The 20,124-nt window shown below is 30.7% G+C and overlaps 2 protein-coding genes across 2 annotated transcripts in view; both read left to right on the top strand.

Annotated features, from left to right (window-relative positions):
* Nucleotides 1-18,361, top strand: part of LOC132759232 (probable sodium/potassium/calcium exchanger CG1090) — a 31,912-nt gene extending 13,551 nt beyond the window's left edge. The window contains exons 5-10 of the mRNA XM_060750966.1: nucleotides 2,500-2,600; nucleotides 3,991-4,226; nucleotides 13,147-13,239; nucleotides 13,816-14,037; nucleotides 14,678-14,905; nucleotides 15,392-18,361. Coding sequence (XP_060606949.1) covers nucleotides 2,500-2,600; nucleotides 3,991-4,226; nucleotides 13,147-13,239; nucleotides 13,816-14,037; nucleotides 14,678-14,905; nucleotides 15,392-15,591 — 1,080 coding nt within the window. The 3' untranslated portion in view covers nucleotides 15,592-18,361. The remainder of the gene's footprint in view (nucleotides 1-2,499; nucleotides 2,601-3,990; nucleotides 4,227-13,146; nucleotides 13,240-13,815; nucleotides 14,038-14,677; nucleotides 14,906-15,391) is intronic.
* Nucleotides 10,377-12,801, top strand: LOC132759233 (uncharacterized). The gene is made up of 4 exons (XM_060750967.1): nucleotides 10,377-10,574; nucleotides 11,128-11,187; nucleotides 11,635-11,818; nucleotides 12,048-12,801. Exons 1-4 carry the CDS (start codon nucleotides 10,524-10,526, stop codon nucleotides 12,077-12,079), a joined length of 327 nt encoding a protein of 108 aa, XP_060606950.1. The 5' UTR covers nucleotides 10,377-10,523; the 3' UTR covers nucleotides 12,080-12,801.
* Nucleotides 18,362-20,124: the final 1,763 nt, after the last annotated feature.

Consider the following 20,124-nt stretch of genomic DNA (forward strand, 5'->3'; position numbering starts at 1 on the left):
TGAACAGCCACTTAAATAAAACCCCATTTGGTTTACATAATCCATAATGATCTCTTTTAACAAAATACTTCCAACAGCTGCCCTCATTAATCAAACTGTTAGATATTTGAGAGAAAAAAATATCTGTTCACTTGTTACTGAAAAGAAATTTCATGAACATAAAATTATGATCAAACACATATCAAACTTTTGTGTCTATATCGCCTAAATAGTGTTTGTGTGCCATAAAACCAAAACAAGTAAACAAAGTTGGTTGTCAGCCTGGTAAAATTGCATGAATGCACATGTCTATGCTCAGGCATGGCTCTGTATTAGATGCAAAGGCTTCACACACACTTTTGATTCCAGCAGGAAAAGAATATTATCAGATACTCATAGATGAGTGAAATAAATTGGGAGGTAAAGAAGCACTTAAGGATATTTATCTGCCATGCAGTCTCTATGATGTCATAGTTACAGGTGTCATAGTGATTAAAACTCTACTTCATGCTATTTATGGATAAAGAACCTTTAAAATTAGTGTCTTTGTCACATTTCTAGTAAATGATTTAAGACTGACAGCTGCATAAACTTGTTGACCAAACATTTTTTTTTATTGATGAATCATTTTAACATGGCTAAATTAAGTAGAATTTATCCGGAACATAGAAAATTGTAAATATACGATAATGAAAATAAGTTGTTTTTTGTGTTTTCCCTAAGGGAACATTAATTTATGTTATCTAGTTTTAGTTAATATAACACCTATAAATGATTGAAATTTGAAGATTGGCAGTCGTATGAAAGTTATGTAAAAGTTATCAACCTTTTAAAGCTTAAGTTAATAAAGTGGCCTAAGGAAATTCTTATGTTAATTGTTTTTTATATGTGACGATAGTGTCAGGCATGATTACCTCATGTAGAAATTGATGTGTGTCATTTAATTATGAATTTTTTTAACCAGGTTGTACCTGCTAAAAATAGCCCAAAATCATAGTGATTTATACAGTAGCCTTTGCCACCATTATAGAGAGAGCTGCCATCCATGCTTGTCAGTAAGGCTCTTTCTTGTTGGCTCAGGGTTCAAACCTGAAACTGCCAATTCACCATCCCCCAACACCCCCGCACCACTCCACATCATCTATATTGCATTATAGTTGAAATGGATAATAAATATTGCTATTAAAATTAAAAAGATCAAATGTTTTAAATTCTGATAAAATTATTGATAAAACTTTATTAATAAGACTTTTAATTTTAGTTTTCTTAAATATTGTGTTGATTATTTTTGTGGGCCAATTTTACTTTTCTTGTCACTGATATACTGTCACTGATAATTAGATTCAGTTGAATTGTAGAACAATATTATTTTTCAACCCAATCTTATTATTGAAAAAGGTTTATTTATGACCTAAATTTTACTGTATATAATTATATGAAGTTAATTTTGTTTCAGTACTTTTTGTAGACCAATTTAAAACTACTTAAGTGCTACACATAATTTAGTTTTACTAAGTGAACAATAGAATAATAATAAATATACATGTATTGTTTTGTGACCTTGAATAATTATAAAGCTTCGTATAGCATACCTTACATAGTCTTTTTGTAATATTTAAAATTTAATTGTTTTCTTTCGTTATTTTAGCAGACCAATTTTACTTTTACTACCATAGTGTAATACTTCTCATAGAATTTTAGTTGACAATATTCTGCTATGACATAAAGTCTATTTATAATATTATTAACTACCTTATGTTTATAAAAGCAGACGCTCTAAATATTTTTAGAATAGTAAGTCTTGTCCCTCTTTTAATTTAGGACTGTCCACAATGCTTATATAAGGGGTTTTAATATCAAAATATAGTTTTATTCTAATTTTAGCAAACCAACATCTAGAACTTCAGGAAAATTAAGTTTTTATAGCTTTGCAAGGAGAATACATTATTATTATTATTATTATGATAGTATATGTACTTGATTCATTATATGAGTGCAAATTTTCACTTTCATGATATATTGTACAGAGTTAAAACACCTGAAATGTAATATTGTGGAGCAGGGTCTTTCTCACAGTTCTTCACTTATAATACTGCATAGTATACAAAGTGTTCCAGCCAATTTAAATGGGTGAATTTTATTTTCATTATTATAAAGTATATGTATACAATAAAAAAGTCATTGATTATTGGTATAATAATAATTTCTTGATAAAATGAAGTTAAGGGTTGTTTTCTCATACCGATGGTGACATTTAATATATGAGCCGTGCGATGACAAAATCAACATAATGGGTTTGCGACCAGCATGGATCCTGATCAGACTACGCAGATGTGCAGGCTGGTCTGGATCCATGCTGTTCGCTTACAGACCCTATAACAAGTAAAGAAACTGATAGCGAACAGCATGGATCCTGATCAGACTGCCCGGATGCGCAGGCTGGTCTGGATCCATGCTGGTCGCAAACGCACTTAGTTGTTGGTTTTGTCATGGCGCGGCTCAAATGTATGTGTATTACAGGTTGTGAATCTAAACTGGTGGCCGTTATGTCGTGATTGTTTATTCTACACTATCAGCGTGGCAGCTCTTGCATTAGTTATCATGGATGAGCAAGTATTCTGGTATGTATTATTGTCAGGTTTATTGAAATAAAAAAAATACTATACAACTTAACAGTTATATGAACCATTTTTATGTTTTTTTTTAAAAAATGTCTGAAATTTCAATGGTAAATAAATACATACTGTTTGAGAAACCAAACAGATGCACTGCAGACCTTTTTCTTTGTAAAAGTCGTTTTTTGTGTAACTTGCATGCTAGAGTAGCGGCAACATACAGGGATTACGTTTCCATCGTCTGTCCATCCATCACAAAACTTGTTCGCACTACTAATAAAAAACTACAGGTGCAATTTCATCCAAACTTTACAGGTATAATCAGTACCAAGTCCTGTTTTGCAGATCATCAGTATTTTCAAGTTCACTGATTTTTGTCAGAGTTATAGCCCTTTCATGATTTATATTTTTAAAATTTGTCTGGACTGCTACACTTATAAAAATAATGCAGTTTGAATGAAATTTTACAGGATTGATCAGTAGCTCAAGTACTAGCCCAATTTCATTGCATAGATTTTCTGGTTTAATGATTATTTGTTGAGTTGTGGCCCTTGAAAAAAAGGCTGTTTAGGATTTTTGTGTTGCCTGCTACACAGTAGCTGATACTTGCTACAAAGTTAAGCCACAACTTAAAAGAATCACTTTTCTGTCATCTGTCATTCATTTGCACGACCGAATAAGGATATTAAAGTTCTTTCCTTAATAGAGTAAGGGGTCATTAGCCCTTAATTAAACAAAAGAAAATAACAAAAAAATAGCCACTTATACCTTTTCAGCTGGACATCTGTGACATTGTCAATATCAATTATCTCACATTTTACACAGTAGTGAGAGAGGTGGTGTTGGTGGAAGAAAAGCATGTGTACAAAATTTATTCAATATCTAAGAAATAATATCTCCAACAGTGATATTATCACTAAATAAAATCACTGTTTGGAGTTTTGATTCGAGGAATTATATCACGAGGGCCTGAGTGATATAATGTAGCACATCCAAATGACAAACACTGATTTTATAAAGAGATAAAATTACTGCTTGGGATATATTAATTTCGATTCTAGCACGACCTGAACAAATAAGTAATGCTGCCGTACCTGATATCAAGCTAAATTGTGCCCGATTTGTTACCGTGCTTATTTTTGGCATGTCACATTTAATGGTTATGTCAAAAAAAGATCGTCAATAGTGATTTATTGCATATTTACACACTTGCAGTCTTTCTGTGTTCAATAGGGAAAAATTCAGGTCATATTAGAATGTACTATATTATAATGTACATTAGCCGATTAAATATGAATGCAAACTATGCAATACTCAATATAATCACACCAACTAATGCCGCAATAAATTAAAGGTGGTAATTATCCATCAATAATGCATGGTTTATCCATTTCAGGTATGAAGCTGTGATATTTATTATATTGTATCTAGTCTATATCCTACTGATGTACTTTAACACCTCTCTTGAGATGTGGATCGTGCCAAAATTTACGTGTTGTGGAATTCATAAAAAAGCCGATAACCTCGACGTGGTTGTCATGGTAACGAGAAATAAAGAAAATGGACAGTCATCTTTTACAAATGCAGCATCAAATGATCATTTACATGTAGAGTCAAAGTTTATTGGACAAGGTATCAGCTGATATATCATTAAAACGGATTGGTCTACAATTGGCACATTTCTAATTATTTCAAATACAGTCAAACATGTATTAAGCGACTGCGCAAGGGAAACACCAAAAATGGTCGCTTTATGAAATTGTCTCTTAAGACAAAAGCATGATGAAAGGTCAACATTTATACATTACATCTTTCCTTTGTAGTAATACACGTTTGACTGTACTGATAAAAATGAAATAGAAATGTGTCTTTTGGATATTCTTACAAACTATTTATTAAAAGAAAATATTTTATCTAGTTCTAAGAGATTTAGTTTGATCATTTTTTATATGATGAATAATAATATTTTGTTCTAGCACTTAATTATCTGCTATACATGAATATTGATATGTAATATCATATCTGATGTTGGACCCACACTTGATATTTTAATGGTGTTGGACCTATTCCCTTTAAGATTAATGATGCAAAATTAAAGGCTTAATTTTGATTATTGGAATTTAATATTTTAGGATTTAGTGTCAATGAACATATTGATATCAAGTCTATGTAAGAAGCATGAAAATGTAGCATGATTTAACAAAATTCCCGTCCCTAGATTTGCCACTACTTGCCAGCTATTTCCACTGAAAAGGGTGGCATTTAGTGTAAAAAAGGTGGCATTAACTGGAAAATGACAAAATTCCACTCTTTTTCCACTGAAGTGGCAAAATTGCCACCAAATGCCACTATCCTTTGGTGGCATTTAGGTGGCATTGAGTGGAAATTTGAACATAGACTTTTTTTATGGTGGCAAAAGGGTGGAAATTGGTGAAAAATGAAACTTAGTTTATTTTGAAGGTGGAAAATGAGTGGCTTTTAGTGGAAAAATGAAACTCTAACTTTTTTCTGGGTGGCAAAATAGTGGAAAAAAACTTAGAAAATTTTGTGAATAACTTTTAGTCGAAAAGGGAAACTCTTAACTATTTTCTGGGTTGTATAAAAATTGGTGGAAAAAACTGAGAAATCTAATAATTGTGCATTGCAGGGTTTAAGATTCATTTAAGTCAAAGCTCCAAACTGACATAAATCTGTTTATAGTTTGTACTCTACCAAAGCATCAAGTGAACTTTTTATCAAAAATATAATTTATTGAAGTTGAACAGTTAAAAATTTTTATCAGAAACTCATATTTCTTAAACATACTAGAATGCCATGAACACAATTCTGATACAAAGTCACTGCCTCACAGTAACGGTATGATAATTCCAGCTGTAAAGTAGCAGGAAAAGACACAGAAATTGGACGTTAAATCACTTTTCCAGGCGTTAAACACATATAATTATGATCAGGAAAAATTAGAAAAGTATGGGGTTACTTAACTTCCCATTTTTTATGGCAGTACTTTTCTTTAGGGATGTAAACCCGGGTGTAGATTTTCCGAGGTTTATGAAAAAAACCATGGAAACTGCTTCAAAAACCTTGGAAATAAACCAGTTTTACAAGGTTTTTTCTTAATTCCGAGGTTTTTTTTAAAACCTTGGAAACTTTATGCAAGGTTTTTGTATAAAAATCCTTGGAAATAAAGAAAACCTTGGAAACTATCTCGGAATTAAACACTCTGCCAAAAATCAGCTCGGAAAAAGCTTGGAAATAAGAACTTTGTCATTTTTTTGATCGGAAAAGAACTTAGAAAATTTACGTAAAATTTGTTGGAAACACTTTGCCAATATTTAGCTTGGAAATGACCTCGGATAATTGAACTTAACTAAATTTCATCTCGGAAAATGTTAAGACATAATCATGATTTAACTTATAATGGGCATCAAAAGCAATAATCAACAGTTACAGCAAACTAAGATAACAACCCAACTGTAGATTGCCAATGGATATTTCTTAATCCATGGTCAGAGCAAACAATTGTCCAACAGCATGGAAAGGAGAGATTTGGTCCAGGGAATCAAATTTTAGACATTGTCAATTGCCAACTTCCTTTTCAATAAATTTGTACTTTAATCTTCTGAAGCCATTTTTGTGGGAGGAATCAATTAAAAAAATTTAAGTGTGACAACATGGAAAAGTTAAATACAATGTAAATTCCTTGTTGCCATAAAATACCTTTTATTAATGGCTATAAAGGTATTGTAACTAATCATAATAAGATAAAGATTATTCAAATAACTGATGATCAGAAAGACTTGAAAATTTTATTTTTTTAATTTTCATATTTTTTTTTTATTATTTATAATTTTTGTTACTCGATATCTTCTCCATTTTTAAGAATAGATAAAAGAGCAAAACTTATAATTATACAAAAAGAAACAATCAGTGTTTATGTCTATTAGTTTCTAAATGCATCAGTATTTTTCCTGCAGTTTCTTTCTATATATAGACTTAACTTGGGGTTTCTTGACAGCCTGTAAGCAAAACTGAAATAAGAATGCTATTAATCTTTAATATATGTTTTTATGCCATATAAAATAGTATATTCTACTAAGCAAGTCTGTGACATACATTCAGATTACAATTTACTCTGCCATTAATTATGTGTACAATAAACATAAATAGTTATTAATTGTCCTTTTAATATATAATTATGTACAATTAATGTGTAAAATATGTAGGCTTGATACTTTCTTATAATTAAGATAAATAAATACTGCATCCACTATTAGTTTTCACACACAGAATATAACACACTGATCAGATAAAACTAATGGCACCCCAGGTGGTTTCCTCTTATAATCTATGCATGATCAATCTTCTCATTGAGCATTCTGGGATAGACCAGATTGTTCCATGTGATTATTCAGGGGGAGTCTGGGTTTTTATACAATCCAAAACAGTCTAAAATGACACTGCAACTGTGATTCTCTTATAATTTTCAAGTTTTACTTTTATTTATCATTTGATATATTTGTACCTTCAGTAAAATTAATGTAAAAATAAAATGATGATGGCTTTGATATTTTGGGATCCCCCCTGTTTCACATTATGATTGCCCCTTCAGTTATACTGTTGAAAAATTTGAATCTCAGACATAAATGGGTCAAGTGGTTATAGTTGGAAGTAGTGCAAACCTGGATTTATTTTAAGCAATTTTGGACATATCTTGTTTTAAATGTTAGGGAGCATATTTTGGAATTTTCAAAGAAAACATTTATCTAAGTGTGACAAGAATCAGGAAATGTTTGGTTGTTGTAATTGAACCTAAAGATCAATTACCTGGGACAGGAAGATAAACAAAAGAAACATGATGGTAAAAAGGTTCAGGTAAATAATTTTAGATACATTTATGCATAAAATCTGTTTTTTTTTTTTTTCAAATAAGTATTAAATACAAACTATTTTAGATCTATATTTTAACCTAAATGTAAGCTAGTTTAAATACAATTGTTTAGAGGATATTTTATGAGTATTAATGTTATTTTTGTCTATGATTGTATTGAACAAGATAAGTGCATGAAACTATGATGACATTATTTATAAACTTTCATCTTTCATCTATTATTTGAATCTACAAATTTTTAATTACAGAGTCAGCTTGTAAGCAAGTTTGCAAGACTGTTCCAAACTACAAGAAGATGGCAATCCAGCTTTGCTGTGTTTTATCATAGTATATCATTGGCATCCAGGCATCGATTAAGGAAGCCAACTGTAGACCAGGAAAGGCTTCAAGGAATATACTACAGTATGTTTTTGTTTTAAAACTAGGTTTTGAAAGTTTCAATTTGAAATTTGAATGAATGAAGGTTTCTGGAACTGATTTTTTTATTGATACTTTGTTGGAAATGCTGTTAATGTTACATGATGACTCTCCAGCTTTATTGATGCAGATGTCACTTTGAGCAGACAGATACAATTAGTGTAGGCAATCGGAATCACCTTATGAAAAGCGTTATTTTTTGCAATATTTTTAGAGTGCTTTAGGTTGTAACATCCAGTATGACATTATCTAAAATAATAGTAACAGACATCGAACTGTCCTGAGTATAACCACAGGTGTTCCTTAATCCTGGGCTGGATAGCTCCCTCAGAGGGTAGAAGCCCATCCTGGCTTCAGGAGTCAAAAATACAATGTTGTAAGGCAAGTAGTTTGAAGTCTTTGATCCTGACCACATGGAGAGGGAAGCGCCCAATGGAGAGGGAAACGCCCAGTGGTGATTTTATATAATTGTTTTTCTAACTTCTTTCAATGGCTGTACTTTATTAAATGTTTACTTTATTTATTTCAGGAATTGTATCCTGGAGCATTTTCCACATGTGACCCCTGTGATGGTGAGGGAAAAACTAAGGGACATATAAAAATCATGAAGAGTGAACAGGAATTCAAAAGATAGATATTTGAATACATTTAAATTTAACCGGATACCAAAATATTATAACTGAACATTTGAGTGTAATATTTACCATTAAAGACTTCTAACTTAACTTTTCATTTGTAGTGCATTACTATTTACTTCACACTGACATTAAATGTTTCAGTGAGTCATGTGATCATTTTTTGCTCTGTATTATTACAAAGAAGTTTCTTAATTCCTTAAAAGGACAATATAATTGCTCTTTTCAGAATATTTCATTGGATGTTATATTTTCTGATTTTCCATGGATATTCTAGAAATTTCCGAGGTTTTTGCTCAAATAAACCTTGGAAATTTCTCTGATGCCCTTAAGTAAGAATCCTCGAAAATATAACAGTATTCCCAGTTGTGAGAAACTTTCCGAGGTTTTCATTTAAAAACCTTGGAAAACAAACCACGGAAACACTTTAAAAATCCTTGGAAATCGTTCCAATACTCCGAGGTCACTCATTTTCCAAGGTTTTCTAAACAAAATCCTCGGAAATTATTTAACGAGGTTTTTATTCTGAAATCCTTGGAAATCGTTCCAATACTCCGAGGTCATACTTTTTACGAGGTTTTTTTTAAAAAAAAAACTCGGAAATTTTTTACAAGGTTTTTCACCCTCTCCCTATTTTTCCAAGGTTTTTTTCATAGCAAAGTTTTGCATTTTCTTGTTCCAATACTCCGAGGTTTTTTTCCAAGGATTTTGAGCCAAAAACCTTGGAAAATCTACACCCGGGAAATTTGACTTTCAAGTCAAAATGTTTATGTTCCATTCTATGCTTGTAAAATAAAATTACGGCTTTTAAAGTGTACTTTGTTCTTTGGTTATAATCTGTACATTAAATAGTTGAAATGTTCTTCTATGCCCAGAAAATGCATATCTCTGCATAAAGTTTGTTGCTTCTTCTATGATATTTAATGTCAATCTTGAATAAAGTTTGACTTTTGTCTTTTCTTCTAATTGACATAATAAATTGTCTCTTCAATATTACTTTAAACTGATATCTGGTGAGTACTAACACTTTTCATGTAATGCTTACAATAATTAAAGTGAAAAATGCAAAGGGCAATAACTCCAAAAGTATGCAAATAGTTATGGTTCTTAAACACAGCACATTACTCAAAAAGATCTATATCTGTGAAGTTTTTAATTAATATCTCCAGAACTTTTTAAACTTAATGATCAAGACAAAAATTAAGCATAGAGAAGTAAAAAATGGCAATAAACCCCAAATCATGCAATAAAAAGTTATGGTTCCTTGGCATTGTATTTTCTCATAAATATGATTTAGTTATATGTGGAGTTTAAAATTATTGTCTCTAACATCTTTTGTGCTATGCTTTCAGAGGCTTTAAATCTATTGTAAAAATTAATGTGTGAAAAGTAAATAAGTCATAATGTCTGATAAATTTCTTACAATCAGGATAAGTAACTACTAGCTTAAGTAAATACTGCATCCTCTAAGATTTAACAACACAGCATACATCTCAGATCTGATAAAACTACTGCCCTCTTATCTAGTAATCTATGAATGGGGGTTAATAGTTTACTCATGCTGACCAGAATGTTCCATTTGATTATTTTGGGAGAGGCAACATTATACATGTTTTTATGTAGAATTTGTCTTAAAATAGCATGCTAAATTATCTTTCAAAAGCTTATTTCTACTCAATCTATTTAGGTATTAGATATAGTTATACATTCAAATGAATGTAAAAAATAAAATGATGGGTGCTATGGTTTTTGGAAAATCCCTCACAATTTAAAGTTATAATGGACTGTCCATGCAGTTACACCGTGTAAAGTTTGAATTCAAAAGAATTGAGGTCAGTTAAATCTTGCAAACACAAAGGAAATTATTGATATTGTAGCAATTCTGGAGATATTTTGTTTAAAATGTAAGGGTGCATATTTTTGATTTCTCAAAGAAAACATTTAAAGTCTTATTAGCGTGAGAAATGAGAAGTTTTAACTGAAGTGTGAATGTGTAGACAAGAAGATAAACAGCAGAATCATTCCCAGTCAAAGTTTCAGGTAAACAACATTTACATACAATAATTATTGTTATTTATGCAGAAACTGTTTAGTTTTTTGACAGAAAAAATATGAAGTGTTATTGTATAAAATTGTGTTTTATATTTGTTTTGTTTGTAACTTGACTAAAAAGAAAGCTGCATGTACAATGAACATATAAAGAATGTAGGAATATAAAGAATGTAGGAAGATCTTCATCATTTCTTAGATACAATATGTTAGAAATTTTAAGTTTGAGAAAAAAATTATAGAAATTAATCAGTAAGTACAATTATCATTATGAACAATATTACATCAATCAAACTATAGATAACCTGAGGTACCTATTACTACAACTTTCATGCTATAAACAATTTTCCTTGTGTGTCACATGTGGAGCAGATTAACAGTAACTGATTTATTAGTAAGTTTCATTCCCTCATTGTTGTAATTCAGCTTTCATGGTGCAGTAGATAATTATATAACCATAACTAGGCAGTCTAGAGTAACATGCTATTAGGAGGATGACAGTTCATAACAGAAACAGCATTAAATAAGAATTATTATTTTGCAGACACAAAGCAATGAGGAGCAGCCTGGAGCAACACATTTGATCTTCAGTGGATTTACAAAGGTATCTTGTTAATTTAAAGTTATTTTAGAATTAATAGGAAAGAAGTGTCACAGTACCCAATAAGACACTTTTCAGTTCTTGATAAAAAATAGCTATTAGTCACTATTAACAAACCTACTTTAATTCAAACTCTTTATGACACTTTAATTTGCATTTACATTCTGTTTTACAAATTTTTAGTGTTTTTGTACATTTTAGCTTGAAAATTTTATCAAATATTTATCCTGATGAAGGTTCGTTAAGAACTGAAACTGGAAGATTATTAATTACTCAACCTGCACTGGTAATGATGTGTTGTATTTCTTTATTTCTTTCTTATTTTAAAATTTTAGAGTTGTAGACATATACCAAGGTCTTATAAAAGTGTTTCATTTTCTGTCTTTACATATTAGATATTGATAATCATTTTCTGTCTTTACTTATTTGATATTGTTAATCATATTTTAGGACCAAGTGATGGCAGAACTGAAGCCATATGCCTCAAAAGAGAAAGGTACAGCAAAGCTCTTCAGAATGCTATTCAATATAGAAGAGATTAAAGGCCGCTCATTGTTTGGTATGAGGAAAGGGAACAGAGAGTCTGACGCCAGACCTTCTTGTGCAGACAAGGCAAAACTTAAGTTCTTGGAAGGTAACTAATGAATTGAATGAAAATATCATTTTTGATTCTGCGCATATTTTCTGCATTGGAGTAAATAAGAAAAGTCTGATTCTTCCACGTCTGCAGTGCTGTTTTTTAAAGTGTTTTAATCATATCTATGCACTCAAATTGAATATAGAAATATCCAATAGTCATATAAAAATGTAAGCTCATGTTTTTAATTATTGTATTAATCATTCATAATTTTTTTTTGTTTTAGATTGTGCACTCGAAAAGTTGCCGACAACCTAAAGGACTGAACTCAAACCGTCCAGGAATAGCAAGATAAACTGAAGAAAATAAATGGACTAATGTTTTGCTATTTGTTGAGACAATACATAATTTCATATGGAAACATTAAAAAGGATTATTTTTAAAATTTGTTTGTTTCCAATTTAGGGTACAGGGTGACTTTCAAGCAGTTTCCAGCTATTGCCACCCACAAGGTGGAAAATTTCTGAAAGGGTGAAAATAGGTGGCATTTAGTGGAAACTGAATTTGCCACAGTCTGGTGGCAAAATGGTGGAAAAGTGTCTAAATACTCCACCAATTTTCCACCCTTATGGTGGCAAAAGGTGGAAATAAGTGGCATTTGGTGGAAAATAAGTTTGCCACTCAATGGTGGCATAATGGTGGAAATTTGTCTAAATACTCCACCAATTTTCCACCATTATGGTGGCAATAAGTGGAAACAAGTGGCATCTAGTGGAAAATGAGTTTGCCACCCTAAGGTGGCATAATGGTGGCATTATGGTGAAAGTTTGTCTAAATACTCCACCAATTTTCCACTCATTGGTGGCATTTAGTGTAAAAAAGGTGGAATTAACTGGAAAATTATATAACATCAGTCCTGCTCAAATTTTTCACCATTTTCATGATTTGGGTGGCGTTTTGGTGGCATTATTGGTGGAAAATTGTCTAAATACTCCACCATTGAAAAGGGTGGCATTTTAGTGGCAAATCTAGGGACGGGAAATAATATTAAAATATATCAAAAAATTACTTTGATTAATTTAATTGCAAAAATAGATATCCATTTTAGTTAACAGTACCCCCAGGACCCATTTTAGTTAACAGTGCCCCCAGGAATTTTTTCAAACATAAGTATGTTTTATTCATTTTTGTTGTCTGAATTTCATGTAGTCAGGGTCTTTTATTTAAAAGGCATGTCTTAGGGTGTCATGACGGTTTCTGTGTAGAACAGTCATGTGATTATCCACAATACCTCAGTATTTCTGATCGGACCATTCTAATTTTGAAAGACCCAAATGTAAATGAAAGATTAAAGCTGGACAAATGTTTTTATGATATATTTTCAGATACCTCTGACTTTGATTCAGATTTTGAAGATGACGGTGATGATACTAATGTGCCTTTAATGAGAAACTCTTCTTTATCAAATAAACAACAAGGTTTGACATTTTTTTCCTGTTCTGTTCTGTATTGTACCTGACTTATTGCATGAGTTATTGTATAAGTACCTAATCTCACACCCAACCTATTCTCAAACCTTCCATTCATGAGCTGTTTATGTTTGATTAGTAGTGCCTATGATGTCATCAACTTATAAAAGCTTAGTTTCTGACAGACACGTCTGCAGCTGTCAAATAAAAACATTATGCATAGGAACGTATATAAATACGTTGCATGCTGCGTTCTTAAAGCTCATTTGGTAAATTTAATACCTATCCGAATGTGTAACTGTTTATTTTATATTCTCAAGTATTAATGTAATAATGTAAAATGTCAGCTTTAAGTGTCACAGCCATGATTGTACATTGAATTTTATAATATAAAACATTATAAATGATATAATAAATTTGAGCCGTGTCACGACAAAACCAACATAATGGGTTTGTGACCAGCATGGATCCAGACCAGCCTGCGCCTCCGCGGATGTGCAGGCTGGTCTGGATCCATGCTGGTCGCAAATGCACTATGGTTTTGTCGTGACGCGGCTCAATTATTATTTTATTGTTAATTTTTAGAGTCCACTCAGGAGAAGACGGAACATGTTTTAAGTATACCAGAAACTTGGTGGAAGAAAGCAATCTGGGGTGTATCTCTACCACTAAAACTTCTGTTCTACATCACCATACCAGATTGTAGATATACAAGATGGCGGAGCTGTTTTATTGTGACGTTTATCATGAGTCTAGTCTGGTTATCTTTTCTTTCATATCTGATGGTGTGGATGATAACTATAATAGGTAAACCAGTCTTTGTTAATCACATTTTATCATCGCAGATTCATTTTGTAATATGGATTTTCATTGGACAGTCATAAATGATGAATTATTCTTTAAATAAACATTTCGCCCATTTGAATGAAGTAAATTCTTATGCTTTTGTCAGGAAATATGTTCAGATGAAATGTCATTTATTTCCATGAAAAATAACTTTATTTAGGTAATGATAAAATATGGTAGATTAAGCAAGAAAAAATTTCTTACATGGGTTTGCGGCTCAGATTAAAATATCGTCAGGTTACCCACCAATATAATAAGAAGTTAAAAAAGTACTTTGGAAAACTACATGCCTGAAAAAGAAAAGCTGGGAAACACAGTGATATTGTTAAAGAACAAATACACTGGCCCTAAATTTTGATGACTTTCTTGTGTATAAGACAAACTTATTACGCAAAACTGCTAAAAACTGTCACATATAAAATGACTTTTGAACTTCATAAGATACAAAGTGTATTACATTTATACATTTATCTACTATTTTAAGACCTGTAATATTTAGTATTGTATTATAGTATTTACATGTATGTAGATCTGTCACACCAAAAATTGATATACTGCTGAAAATACTTAATTAATTATTTGTACTATTTGTATATTACAGGTTACACTGCGGGTATAGCTGATACAATCATGGGGTTGACATTTATTGCTTTTGGAGTGAGTTTACCAGATGTTATATCAAGTGTTATAGTGGTACGTGAGGGACTCGGGGACATGGCTGTCAGTAACGCTGTAGGCAGTAATGTGTTTGATATTCTTATATGTCTTGGATTACCTTGGCTCATACAATGTTTAATCAAAGGAAAATCTGTGCAAGTCTACAGTCAAGGTAAGTTATCAGCTGTGTAATGAACTTCCAGTAGCCTGGATCAGTTATTGCCAGTTATCTTTCTTAGCACGAATTATTGCCCTTGAGGTCATTGGGTTATGACGTGCAAATTTATTAAAATTATAAAGTTTCATTGAACAACCAACAATGTTACAACAGAAAATAAGCAGCAGTACATGTATATAAAGTAAATAAAGGAGTATAGCCTTAAAAATTTACAATTATATACTTTAATATGTGATTGTTTTTACTATCATTAACGCCTTTCATTGATCATTTCAACTTGACTTGATATTAGTCTTGTTTCCATCATTCATGGCTGTTCTTCACAAAAATAATATGGTAACTATCAAGTCAAAAAATTTATGCATATAAGTCACCCCAGTTATTTTCTAGAAATGTATAGCTGTGTTTTATTTATATTTATTTTTTGTTTGTTTGTGTGTGTGTTTGTTAATATTTTGTCTTTATTTTTGTTATTTGCAGGTTTATTGTATGCAACTTTGACTCTGCTAGCCACAGTGATTTTTCTTCTCTTCTCTACACATATCAATGGCTGGAGATTAACTAAAAAATTCGGTCTCATACTGTTACTGGTCTATGTATTATTTACTATATTAACTTCACTCTATGAGCTCAATGTATTTGGCTATGTACATCCAAAAGAATGTGTGTCTAACTATTGAGAGAAACCTCTGTTTTTATGTATTTTTATGACGATACCAAAAACAATGTGATATTAACATAGATTAAGCAATTTTATAACTTTGAACAGTTGGCATAGCAACTTTAAAATATGATAATTCTTGATACATGACTTTGTGTTCAGTTTTATTTATACTTAAGTTTTCTCCATGTCATAAAAGTGTAGTCACATAGATCAAGCAACGTATAACATTAAAAATTTTAGTTAAGAGCTTTTGTTAATGTTTTCTATAGTGGTAATGTTTAGCTCATCTTTTTCGAATAAAAAGTCCAGCTATTATTATTGCTGTGACATTGTCATCATGTAAAACCTCTAATATAGCCCATTATTCAAATATTTTATAAGTTATCAATGTGAAACATGTAATATTTGCTTATCATGCCAATGTGCAGTTGTAAGACAATTCTGAAGGCAAATTTTTGGATTTAGAGTTAAAATAGATTTTTTTGTCAAAATTGGTTATGATCAAGTTGTTGCCCTAGAAGAGCATTAACACAGCTCTTGTTATTCATTTACGCCATATTATCAGTTACATGTATAAGGATTAAATATAAGTGTCTTTTTATTTATTGAAAGCTATAGCATTTTTTTATTTTTGGATGACAACGAAAGACTGTTTTAAGGGTATGTTTTGAAGGGGTATTTATATATGGTAAAGTAAATACCAAGTAGAAGCTTAATCTTAATTTGTATTTTGCTGAACTTTTTTGTTTAACAATTTTGTATATATTCAAAGATTATTGTGCAAAAGTATTTAACAAAACTTACATAAAGATTTTTTTATGGTCAGAACATTTTATTGATATTAATACAGATTTCTTTTATTTTATGTCTTTATATTTGTTTTAAATGGCTATTATAAAATAGGAAATACATATAAAGTAAATGTTAACACAATGGCATTGCAATAAAGATGTTGGTTTATAAAACACCCAAAACATTTGGTGTTGACTGTATACAATGTGTTAGCTCAAGAAAGTTGATTGTGTTAACTGTAGTGTTATATTTAAAATTTTATCAATAGTTTTATGGTAATGTTGATTGGAACCTGTGCACTGCAGGTTTGTTGTTTCAACCTATGTAATGTAGGTTTGAAAATTAAAACCTAACCTGTGTACTATGGTTTGGTAGGTTTGTAGTTTTGAACCTGTGAAATTTAGGTTTGTAGTTTCAAACCTGTGTAATACAGGCTTGTGGTTTCAAACCTGCATACTGCAGCTTTGTAATTTTGAACCTGTGTACTACATGTTTGTAGTTTCGAACCTGAAATGTAGGTTTGTAGTTTCAAACAAGAGAAATGCAGATTTGTAGTTTTGAAATAATTTACTATATGCTGCTGGTAGCAGGTCTGTTCTTTTATGGATAAGTTTAGGTAATTACAAAACAAGCCTATCTTTATGTACATGAGGTAACCAGTATAGTTTGCTCAGTTGGTATGTGTGAATGATATATAAGGTCTGATGGTTGAATGTGTGTAACTTTTATAATACACTAAGTTGAAGGCATTTTAAAAAATAAATGAGTTCCCTACCACAGTCTCTTTTGGGAATGTTCTACTAACGGCGTTTGTGAAAACAGCTTAATTAGTTCTTGTTCAAACTTAAGGAAAATGTTTATTTTTGTAACTCAGGCCTGTATATTTGACGAAAATATTGTAAGAAACGGTACATAATCTCGAAGATTGAAGGAAAATGCCTGTTTTTTTCTGACACATGCATCTGATGAAAATGTTCTTACATAATCTCAAAAATAACAAAACACAGACATGGCAAATTCAGGTAGGCTAGTTCTGTATTGTGTCTGGTATTCACTGGTAGAGTTAATTTCAGGTTGTGATTTCTATGTAAATCTTGTTACTATATAATATAAAAACAATTTTTTGTATGTTTTTACTTACATAGTCTATAATTATAAATGTGATATCAAGTGTAAATTTCTACAATGTGTAATAAAACTTACATTTTCAGTACAAATGTGTTGTTAAAAACTACGCATAGCTCTATTTATTAAAGTTTATAAGTAGTGTTATAAAGATATAATTTATTAAATTTTTATGCTAGATTTTTATTTTATGGTTTACTGCTGAATTTCTATATATATTTACTGAATCTCTTTCTCTATATTATTTTTACATACTTTCTGCAAAGCTCAAATTTATTGTAGCTTCAATAAAGAATCTATGTATATTTTGTATATATATTTAATCATTTATATTTTCTAAATATGATTGGGTGAAAGTTTGGGTGAAAGGTATATTTATATGTTTAAAGATGCCTTCTATAGTACATAGAGGATATTCAAGTTCTTCTATAAATACAGGATTTATTTTCATTGAGTGGTATGAAAATAAATATTTCATGAGTGTCAGAAGCCACGAGTGAAATGTGATAATTTTCACAAGATGAATTTACCACAAGATGAAAACAAATCCTGTATTCATAGAAAAAACTTGAATTTTTTTGTTTATTATATATACTTTCTCTCTTTTTTAACCTTGTAAATAGGAAGAATTTTCTTTTAACTTTGTGTATTGGCTGAATATAGAAGAAAGTAGTCCGACAAAACACCAGTGAAAATATGGAAAATATGTTTCACTGCAGTGAAAAGTAGATTTTACGGTAAATAAAACACGCATTTTATTTCATCAATATTTCATTTATAAGTATGTAATAAATATAATTATTGTGTAATATCGTTTCTTACATATTTACGCATATTTCACATAATTTTACATACAGTACTGTAGGATAAAATGAGCAACCATTCGATAAAGATATGTGAAATTTTGAATTTTCCAGACTGGCTTTGAAGCAATTGTCCATCACCAAATAAGATTGGAAGTTAATAAAATGACATTGACTTCCTTTATGTTATCAAGTATTCAAGTTAGTTTAGATGCTTTCAATAAGGTTTCCCTAAGTAGGAATAGTTTTTTTTTCTTGCTCAATATTAGACTGATTAAAACAGGGCTAGTTTTTCTGCATGCTTATGCAAGCTTTGATGTTCTTAACCAATTTTGCACAATTATGACAATACTGAATACACAGTTCCCTGTGATTCTACAAATTTGAAACTTTTTCCATTTCATTATACTGCTTACATGCTGTTACAGAATTTCAATATTAGCAATTTAGAATCTCAAATAGTAAAAGTATAAAGCCATACAATGTACCATTTACATATACATTATCAGTATTCAATGTTCCAGCATTCCCTCCTTAATTATTACAGCCAGTATATGACATTATCTAATGACATTCAAATATGACATTCCCATATGTTACTATATTACATGTTGTTTTTACACCTCCCCCCTCCCCCTCCCTCTTATGCAATCCTATGTTTATTATATTATTTTTGCTACTGTTGATTATGGTGTTAGGTTGTGCACTTAAGTTTAAGGTTGAAGGATTTTAGGTCATTGTCTTGGAGGCTTTTCTTCATACACCTTTCTTAACTGACCATTATACTATTCATTTTTATGCAGCTACCAAATAAGTACTTACTTCTGCAGGAATTGAATGTCTGCAATTTCTGTGACAGATAGTGTGATCGTAGATTTTTAACCTTCAGATATTTATTAAGCTGTTTTGTCTGTATTTGTCTGTATTTTTGTATGTTATATTGTTATTTCTACAATTCATTGTCATGTTGTGTAATGTCAGTTTTAATGTATTATATTAAGATGTTTAGTGCTGTGTAAGTCTGTTTGAGTAAACGATGTAAAGTTGTTCAGTGCAGTGTAAAGTCTGTTTCAAAATATGATTTGCAGTTATTTAGTGCTGTGTAAAGTCTGTTTGAATGTATGATGGTTAGCTGTTTAGTGCTGTGTAAGTCTGTTTGAGTAAACCATGTAAAGTTGTTCAGTGCAGTGTAAAGTCTGTTTCAAAATATGATTTGCAGTTATTTAGTGCTGTGTAAAGTCTGTTTGAATGTATGATGGTTAGCTGTTTAGTGCTGTGTAAGTCTGTTTGAATGTATGATGGTTAGCTGTTTAGTGCTGTGTAAGGTCTGTTCAAATATAAAATGTTAAATTGTTAAGTGCTGTGTAAGGTCTGTTTGAATGTATGATGGTTAGCTGTTTAGTGCTGTGTAAGTCTATTTGAGTGTGTAATAATTAGTCAATGTTTAATGTTGTGTAAGGCCTGTTTGAATGTATAATATTAAGTTATTTGGTGCTGTGTAAGGTCTGTTCAAATATATGATATTAAATTATTTAGTGCTGTGTAAGGTCTGTTTGAATGAATTATCTTAAGTTGTTTTAGTTTGTTTGAATGTATAATGTTAAGTTATTTGGTGCTGTGTAAGGTCTGTTTGAATGAATTATCTTAAGTTTTTTAGTTTGTTTGAATGTTTTATGTTATGTTGATTAGTTTAAATGTGTAATGTTAAATATGTTTGAACGTATTATGTTGTGTAAGTCAGTTTAAATGTGTAATAATAAGTCAATGTTTAGTGCTGTGTAAGTCTGTTTTAAAGTACATGTAGTATATAAAGTTGTTTAAATCATGTG

This window comes from Ruditapes philippinarum, unplaced genomic scaffold (genome assembly GCF_026571515.1).
Source record: "Ruditapes philippinarum isolate M1 unplaced genomic scaffold, ASM2657151v2 ctg503_1_1_1_1, whole genome shotgun sequence".
Taxonomy (NCBI): domain Eukaryota; kingdom Metazoa; phylum Mollusca; class Bivalvia; order Venerida; family Veneridae; genus Ruditapes; species Ruditapes philippinarum.